The sequence below is a fragment of the Oncorhynchus nerka genome, linkage group LG10 (assembly GCF_034236695.1).
Source record: "Oncorhynchus nerka isolate Pitt River linkage group LG10, Oner_Uvic_2.0, whole genome shotgun sequence".
Taxonomy (NCBI): domain Eukaryota; kingdom Metazoa; phylum Chordata; class Actinopteri; order Salmoniformes; family Salmonidae; genus Oncorhynchus; species Oncorhynchus nerka.
Genome location: NC_088405.1, coordinates 63,412,886 through 63,422,374, shown reverse-complemented (window position 1 = coordinate 63,422,374; position 9,489 = coordinate 63,412,886). Strand labels below are relative to the sequence as shown.

At 39.8% G+C, this 9,489-nt stretch overlaps 1 protein-coding gene across 1 annotated transcript; it reads right to left on the bottom strand.

The window, feature by feature from the left end:
• Window positions 1-276: 276 nt before the first annotated feature.
• Window positions 277-8,976, bottom strand: ercc6l (excision repair cross-complementation group 6-like). The gene is made up of 3 exons (XM_029670892.2): window positions 8,818-8,976; window positions 7,333-7,374; window positions 277-4,495 (listed from the first exon to the last, which is right to left on the bottom strand). Exons 1-3 carry the CDS (start codon window positions 8,865-8,867, stop codon window positions 748-750), a joined length of 3,840 nt encoding a protein of 1,279 aa, XP_029526752.2. The 5' UTR covers window positions 8,868-8,976; the 3' UTR covers window positions 277-747.
• Window positions 8,977-9,489: the final 513 nt, after the last annotated feature.

Genomic DNA, 9,489 nt, shown 5'->3' with positions numbered 1-9,489 from the left:
CTGTTTATATAAGGTCCCACAGTTGACAATAGCAGTCAAAAGTTTGTTAAAGGGTCTGTTAAATTGTACAATTTTTTTTACATTGTGAAGACGTGTTATTTCATATTTTTGACATGTGAAATCATATAGTAACCAAAAGTGTTAAATCAAAATATATTTTAGTAGCTTCAAAGTAGCCACCATTTGCCTTGATGACAGCTTTGCACACTCCTGGAATGAGTAGATGTTGTTCAAACTTTTGACTGGTACTTTAGTATATAAATAAAATGACATTGCTCGTTCTAATATTGCTTAATTTATTGGAAACTGAACATGCTGTTTTATGGTGTGATATTGTCATCATTATACAATATATGGCTCACATAAGAGATCAAGAGTTTTTAGCATCACAAAACATATACATCAAACCAAAATAGCAAGCACTAAATGCCATTTTCCTTTGAATATTTAATGGGCTGAGTAATGATTGAAACCTCCACAGTGAAACTACACAATTAAACTTTAAAACAAATTAGATTTTTACATTATTTTTTACTTGCATTTATGAATTATATACACATTACAAAAGCATGCAAAAATACAAGAAAATAATTGATCAAAAAACATTTCTAACTAGCCTATTATTTTAACCATTTGTTTCAACATAGTTTTACAAGACACACCTTTAAAAAGACACCCCTATCAGTGAGTGATACATTGTGTGTACATGTAGATGACAGCAATGAGTTCACACTTTTCAAAAATACTTCACTCCCCCCCCCCCCCCTCACCGAGCCGACGGTACAATTGAATTGTCATTAACTGAATTTCAGGATCACCACTTTTTATGTCAATTGCTTTCAAAAAGAATTTCAAGGCATCATCAAGTTTCCCCTCAGAGAAAGATTGTTTTCCATTTTCCACATGGTTTTCATACATCTTTTCTTCAGTCATAGCTGAGGAATCACAGCTGTTGTTGACACATTCCACAGTCTGTAATGTGGCATCTTTTCCACTGGCACATTGGTCCATTCTTTCACTAGAAACAAGTTCATGATCACCGGTAGATTCCTCCAAAGAACTTTCTTCCTCCTCTCCCATTTCAGATTCTTCAACATGCATTGGCTCACTTCCACCTTCCTCACTTTCCTCTTCATTCTCAGTGTTTAAGGTTTCCCCTGTGGGTTCCTCTTCCATGAGAGACTCATGAAATCCAGTCACCTCACAAGATCCAGTCACCTCACTTTCCTCACTTGCATCATCAGTGTGCACCTGTAAAACCTCAGCTTCCATGTCCTCATCAAGGTCCTCTACATGCTCAATCACGGAATCCACAAAGGAACGTCTTGAGGCCACAGAGGTGTTCACTCCCAAGCTTTTCCTGCTTTTAAAGGAAATGGATCCAGATTTAACAGATTTTGGTGTGGAGGAACCAATACCATGGAATTCTTCATCCAATTTCCTGTTCATCAAATGAGGCGTCTCATCTTCGTCAATGTCATCCTCCTCACTATTGTAAAGTAAAGCTTTTCTTTTCTTTTTCTTTAAAGTAGTAATGAATGAGTTTTCAGAAACAGGGTAATTGACATAAACATCTGCTCCATTCTGTTCAACAGCTCCAGTCACAGAAGGCTTGTCATCTGCATTGAAGCTGACATCCATCTCTAACTGGAAACCTGAATTTCCCACAATGGACTCGGATTCCTCTTCTGGGAACATATCACTAGCGCTGTCCTCTAACTGTAGATTGAAATTTCCTCCAAAAGACTCAAGTTCATCAACTTTGGAGGATGTTTCTGCATGACTTTCTATGCTCTTGTTGGACATCTGTAGTAGCATAGAAAGTCTTTGATTCTTCTGGGATTTGACAGGTGAGATCTTCTGGTCCATTGTCAAGTCTTTGTGAAGTGACAAGTTCTGCCATTGTGGGGAACCATTGCCATTTGGCTGGTTGTCTTGTTCCACTTCAGAGGTAACATGTCCTACGGCAACAATATCATCATTTGCTTCTGATGACACATCCAAAATCTCTTGAGCGGAAGTGTAAATTGGCTCACCATCCAACAACACCTCAAGAGAAGTGTCTATGGGAGAAAGATGGTTGCGCTTTATGAACTGTTCCTCAGTCGCAAATGTCACAGTGGGCCCTATAATCTCAATGCTTTCATCTACAGCTAGATCAATGAATTTGTTACTCAGATTGTGGATATCTTCCTCGTCACCAGACCCAAAATGGGTAAGATCCACCAACACAGGGGAGTTGAAGTTGTGGTTATGGCTAGGATAGGAGGGGCTGGGTTTTTCATTCCTTGGCTTCTTCTCAGTTGACGCCACTGTATTGTGTTGAGGGGGTTTCCGCAGATGTGCCGGCTCAGTGTTTGACTCAATGCTGTCAGCAAACTGCTGTTGCAACTCAGATTCCACCTTCATCAGCTCCTGAGCTTTCTGCACCCTGTTCTCTATGTACTTGTGAGCTTCCTGATCCCCAGGGTCATCTTCGTTGTTTGCTACTTCATGCGAGAACATGAGGTCATGATCAGATATTCCAAACATCTCCATGGAGTGAAGGTGGGCGATGTGTTCATCCAATTTAGGATCTGTGAGTCTTTGTCTCGAGTGCAGTGACTGCAGCTGCAGCTGTGTTGATGAGGATCGAGTGTCTTGTAGTGTGAAGAGTTCTTTCAGGTCTTGTTTGCTGAAGTACCGGAATGGATTTTTCTTGTCCCCGGTGGTCTGTCTGATCAAGGAGTCTTTGAACACCTGCCGTCTGTAGATCTTCTCCTCCACTGTGCCACAAGTGATCAGTCTATAGATGACAACGTTCTCCGTTTGTCCAATGCGGTAGGCCCGGTCAACGGCCTGGGCATCAGTGGCTGGATTCCAGCTGGGGTCAAAAATAACTACTCGGTTTGCTGCTGTCAATGTGATGCCAACTCCTCCCACTTGGGTGGTTAGGAGAAAGACTGAGTATTGCTTGTTGGTCTGGAACATTTGGATGCGCCGCTCTCTTTCTGTGAGGTGTGCTACTGTGCCATCAAGTCTCACAATCTTGAAACGCTTGTTCACTAGAACCCGTTCAAGAATGTCCAACATCTTCCTTGACTGAGAAAAAACAAGTGTGCGATGGCCTTCTTCCTTAAGCCTTTCCAAAAGTGCAATGAGAAACATCATCTTTCCAGATTCTGATATTAGTGTTTCATCAGATATGTTGTCGATTCTGTGTGCAGCAGATTCATTTTCATCATGATAGTTTGCACTTGTTCCTTCTTCTAGGCCTAACTGAGCGACAGCCCTGGCGGAGAGAAGTCTTGGGTGGTCACACAATTTCTTCAGGATATTCAGTTCAGCCAACGGTGACCTGGTGGTCATGAGCAGCTCCTTGATGTTATCTAGGGATAAGAACTGATTGTAGATTTCCTCCTGAACTGAGCTCAGGTACGTCCAGATAATTAGATCATTCTTCCTGGTGAGGTTCGGCATTTCTGCACCACCACCACCACCACCACTACTACTTGGGACTTCGTTTTCAAGGTCCTTTTCACAGGCTTTCACACGGTTTTGTGTTTTTCTCTGTACTTCTGCCTTTGTCCTCCTTAGGAAGTATGGATTTATGATGGCCATGAGGTTCTCCGACATCTTGAGCCCCAGGGCCTTCTCACCTGGGGTGGCATCCTTCTCTCTTGCACGGGTGATGGGACTTTCATACTGTGTTTTGAAGGTTTTAGAAGTACCAAGAAGTGCCCCTTGACAAGCAAAATCAAAAAGAGCCCACATTTCTCTCAGGTTATTCTGTACAGGTGTGCCTGTAAGAAGTACACGATTCCTGGCAGGAATCGCATGTGCACTTTTGGCTGTCTTGGTTGAGGAGGTTTTGATCTTGTGTGCCTCATCTAGGATTACATAATCCCATTTGAATTCTCTACCATTGTAAGACGAGAGAAGTTCCCAGTTAGTGATCAGCATTTGGTATGTAGTGATGATGACACCACCTCTTCTTTGAATCTTCTCCAAGTTCCTGTTGCGTTCCACTTTGCTTGTGCCATGAAACTCTTTGACTCTCATTCCAGGAGTCCATTTGGTAAATTCCTTGGTCCAGTTCTTGATGAGTGAGGTTGGCATGATGAGCAGGGTATGCTTTACCAAGTCAGCATCATACATACCAGAGAGAAACGATATGACCTGAATTGTCTTCCCTAAGCCCATGTCATCAGCTAGGATTCCTCCTTGACGACCATCTCTGTGGAGACCATACAAAAAAGCAACCCCCTCTTGCTGATGATCATACAGTTTGTCATACATTTCTTTGAAAAGCATTAGACCACTGTTGTTGACATTGACAAAATCTTCATCCTCACTCTCTGAGCCTTGCTGTGTCATCTCTTTTATAGCCTCCTGAAGTTTCTTTATCCTGCTCCAAAGTTTATCACCAGGGTGGATGTCATGGGCCAGCTTGAACAGTTCCAATGATTTTGACATATTTCCTTGTCTGGCAGCATCTTTTCCATCCCTGATGTACCTTTAAAAGAAAGAAAACACTTGTAAATGTTTGTTTTTTTAAGTAATAGAATTAGACAAGTCAGTAATCTATATCATAATAGGATATTGTGTATGATACAGCTGTTGAAAAACAGCACAAAAAGCATTGCGCCGCAGCAGTTAAAATCTTGGTATGAAAGAATGTAGGACAAAATGTCCATCTCGTCATTAAGACCAGTTTCCACTTCTCAGCCTAGAGCCGGAAGGGTATACCGTAAATTACCGACATTGCCTTCCTCTTACCTAAGCAAAATGGTTCTGATCTGTAATTTTCGTTGATTATGCTATAGAAAGCTCTTGCAGGTTTATTTGCTCAAAAACCATTATTTGGTCACCAGTAGCCTTGTGCATCATATTGATTCCTGCTATGAAATTATCTGCCTGTCGAAGGCTAAATTAGAATTTACATTGAAATCGCAATATTGACATGTAATATCTATATAGCAAGAGATTCAAATTCCATGCAATATTTTGAAACACCAAGCAACGTGTGACAGTATAGTTTACTCCGTATGTCAATCCTCTCCTCTTGAGGCTGCTTCCCACACACACACCAAGCCCCACCCCCTGTCAATCAAGCAGCGCAGTTCCTTCTCCTTGCTATTAGATTCACTATAAATGTGCATGCTGTTAGGTCAAATCCAGTCAAAAGATTGTTCCAAACAAGAACAATGCTGCATTCCACCTAGCTTCCTAATATAAATCATTCCATTTCAATGATTCCAACAGTGCACCCAAGTGTTTTGATCTATATCGCAAATAAAAATCTCAATATATTTTGCCCTTATCATGCCCTAAGCTGGTCCCTGTTCCACTGCTGTGTGAGCGAGGTGCTGTGCGCACAGAGAGGGACAGATACAACTACTGTTGTTTTTGTTAGAGGTACATATATGCCTTCGGTGAGTATATTATTTATTTCTCAACATTAAGAAAATGGCACCACCTTACAATCTGAGTAGGCTTGTTTTGCAGGACATTTACGGTGACTACATCTAGTAACACAGGCCTAGCGCTGGAAAGTTTTTGTAGGACATTAGAGATTAATTAATTACATGGTTCGTATTTAAAGTTAGCAAAAGTTCCCACTTCCTCAGGCGGTTAATTATGTAGCATAGCCCTACGCCTTATATGCACAAAAAGCAATCTGACCATTCTGGATACTATTTTGACAGGTTGACAAACAAAATATCAATCACGCATTCCCTGGATTATGTTAGATGAAATAGCCATATTTTTTCAGTTGTTTTACCTAGCAACGGGGGGAAAAATTGTCTGGAACACTGCAGCAAAACCTTGAGCAAGGCACGTAACCCCAATTGCTCCTTTAAGTTGCTATGGATAAGAACACCCGCTAAATGACTCAATTGCATTCCAAGAAAAGAAATCTAAATTCCTCTACAAAGCCTTATACTGTATTGTCCCCTCTTCCCCCTAATATATATATATATATTTTTTTTGTATTATCTCCCTCTTACGACTGAAAATGTCCTCCGAAATGCTGCGTTCTTTTCTTAATTATAATGCAAAAATATTCTAAGTAGTAAAAATATATAAATGCATATTCACTTCCAGTATTTGATTACCCTTATGAAAATTATGGAGGGTGTAGTTCCCTTTAATTCAACTGTGCACCTAGCAAGAGACCATTGCGTTACTAGCAGTGTTTCTGTACTGCACATGCAATGCCATTGTTTGCTAAACAAATGTGCACCCAATTGATAGACATCATGATATCATTCTGCCAGGTAGGCCTATTTTGCAGTCAACATTTAATTGGGAAGTTCTTGGTAGACAACCTTTAGAAATTACTGTTTCAGCATGAGTTTCTGCATCACAGATTTTTATAGGTCCCTATATGTCTTACTTTAGAAGTGTTTACTTTAGGCTGACTATTAGCATATATTTAGTTGCAGTGTCCAATAAATGTAATGTCCCAATCAACTTAAAATATCTACAAAATAAGTTTTGCGATGACACAGTCCAAAAGGCTACAGCTAACATTTTTTTCCTTTTACTGTTTGCAATTCAGAAATTATTATTTAGATTCCCATGATTTGATTCACCACGATTGAAGCGAACCCCCACTACTACAATGGCAAAGTGAATCATTAGGTTTGTCAAAAAGAACCGATTCACATGAATTAAATCATTGTTTTACAATTTTCAGAAATGTGAAGCGGGGCATCTGTTTTACAGTAAATATAGTCTAAACTGTTAAAAATGTATTGAATTCTCACTGTGGACATATTGGAGGACTGCATAATTGCAAAGGGGCATACTTATACACATTATACCATATGGAAGATTCATTCAATGCGTATAAAAGGCTCACTAGAGAGGTGACTTCCCATAGACAAAGTAAGAGCTACGACACTAATACGTGTAAACTCTTCAGAATTGTGTTCTGTGGGTGTCACTGAGTAGACTGACTCAATTTCATGTATCCACAATCCATAGGTAATGCTGTACAGTGCCATATGAATGTTCAATGCATATAAATTAAGACTAATCAGAGGTGATTTCCAGTCATCGTCCCAAAATAAAGCACTACTACTAGACTAACATTATTTAGCTTCTCAGAATTGTGTTCTGCGGGTGTAACGGAGACAGTGATACCCCATTTCATAGATCCACAATCCATATAGGTAAGGCTGTGTGTACAGTGCAATATGAATGTTCAATAAATAATAGGCTGACTAGTGAGGTGATTTCCCCACACTCAAAGTCCCGCAATAAAAGCTACCACAGTAATATTTGTGTACATTTTTCAGAATTGTGTTCTGAAGACATTAACATGATAATCTTCCTCCCACATACCTCTGGTAGGTCTCCATCTCCTCAGTGTCCATTGACAATGACCTATAAAATAAGCATAATATTAGCACCTTAGTAGGGATGTGCATCTTTCCATTTAAAAGCGATTGGATACTTATCTAGATACATGGACCCCGATACAAGGAACAATACGTTTTATTGCGATATGGTTTTATTTGAGAATGAATTGATGTGATTCGATGCACTAACATTTATTTCATTAACATTTACTTTGTTTACGCTACCTAAATAATTCTACTAGGAATACAAAATGCCGCTCACATTTCCAAATTTTTATTAGCTTTGGAAAGCGAATTCGTGTCCAAATCGAGAAAATAAGACCTGTGCAATGGTATGCGCAATCAAGATACTTATTTGGAGTCTGTGGCTGAAGTGGTTTGAAAGCTATTGAGGTTTGAAATCGCGAAAATCTGTCGAATATCCAACTTAAAACTGTCTTTACATCGGTTAGTGAATCGGCGATTCGTAACATTTGAATGTATTTTCTGACCAATGTATGCTACATTTGGGTCGGTTTGGGGTCCGCGGACAGATGCAGTATCTCAAACGTTTGAATCCGGGACCGATGCACGTCGCTGAAACATTACATCCCAACACCTTACTCTGGATTTAGCCAGCAAATCTGTCCTGCTTGCTTAAAACTGCACTAGGTTTCTACAGGCCTTCTTTGTAGATTAAGACATAGTCTGGAAAACGTACCTAATTCGGGAATAAGAAATGTGTTGTACTCGAATTGTGCCATTATCCCAACTGTTACAGAGAAGATGTAATGACTTTTTTTGTTGTAAACTATAGTTTTCGTCCTCATGCTAGCTAGCAGTAGCCATTAAGGAAATGCACCTGGTGTTGAACAACAAATGATCCAAAACGGCTGCTGTGGCTTCTACCTATAATGAGGACAACGAGGTCAGTTTTCGAGAATAAACTAGCAGTCGTTCAATCTTCCCAAATGACACAGTTGGGAAAATTCGGAGTACAACACATTTCTTATCCCTGGATTGACGCATGTTTTCTGAGCCATACTCATTTATGCCGGGTTAGCAGTGATGTAGTTAAGCTACACAGGAAGCCTGTCTGATCCTAGTGCAGTTGTAAACAAGTGGGTCGGCCATGCTGGCAAATAGGTGGGTTGGTCAGCTTTACAGTACTATCCGGATATTTGACTTCATGTGGCTATAGTGTAAAAAAATATGATTTATACTGATTTCGCCTCTTCCTCCCTGGCTAACGTATATAGCTAGCTAAGCAGCTAAAAATTACGTTACAAACCATTTGGCCGTATTGAATTATTCAATACTCAGGTTAAACCAAAAAAGTTAATTACCTAGTAACAACTACAGTAGCTAACAAGTTAGCAACAAAATTGCTAGTGAGGGTGAACTTCTCTAGCTAGCTAACATTGTATTGGACAGGATGCTAAACGTGCAGTAATTAGCATTCAGCAGGCTTTTTTCTTTAGAAACTTACTTCTCCAATTTCTCCGACATCTTCGCAATTAGGTGATTTGAGTTGTCCATTGTTTTGCCAGTTCGTTTTGTTGGGATTATTTCATTTGTGATGCATTGGGACTCGCCTGTGCTTCGCTTTGACTGCGCAACGCCAACGGATCTCCCCGCCACATATTTCAAACGAATCGCATGTTTCGATTTTGCACATGCGCAGTATATTATCAAATGGGAAGTATTTTAAATGGGAGGAACCAGCCAATATAAAGGAATTTCTCTATTCAATTTCTCTATTCAGTTGGCGAATTGATTTTCATGCGAATATTCTAGAAGCTGCATATAGAAAATATGTCAATATTCCCATTAGTGGCCAGGTCGCAATTGTAAATGAGAACTTGTTCTCAACTTGCCTACCTGGTTAAATAAAGGTGAAATAAAATAAAATAAATAAAAAGTGGTGTTTCCACCAAATAAAAACCAGTGCCTGATGACGTAGTGCACACAACTTTAACATGTTCGCTTAAATGTTCATTTACCAAATACAAATCTAAAGTTCGTGTTTCCATAGCATTTTCAACCCTACTGATTGTTTTGTCACAAAAACTGTTGCATTAAATAGCAGTGGTGCCTAATCTGGTTTTGGCATGTGAGCTAAAATATCTTAATAGCCAACAACTCAGACACAGTGCTGGTA

Bases quoted from the DNA above. Each gene is read 5' to 3' on its own strand.
- ercc6l (XM_029670892.2), bottom strand. From the start codon at position 8,867: ATGGACAACTCAAATCACCTAATTGCGAAGATGTCGGAGAAATTGGAG. The intron at 7,375-8,817 runs GTAAGTTTCTAA...CTTATTTTATAG, and splicing joins ATGTCGGAGAAATTGGAGAA to GTCATTGTCAATGGACACTG. The intron at 4,496-7,332 runs GTATGTGGGAGG...TTTCTTTTAAAG, and splicing joins GAGATGGAGACCTACCAGAG to GTACATCAGGGATGGAAAAG.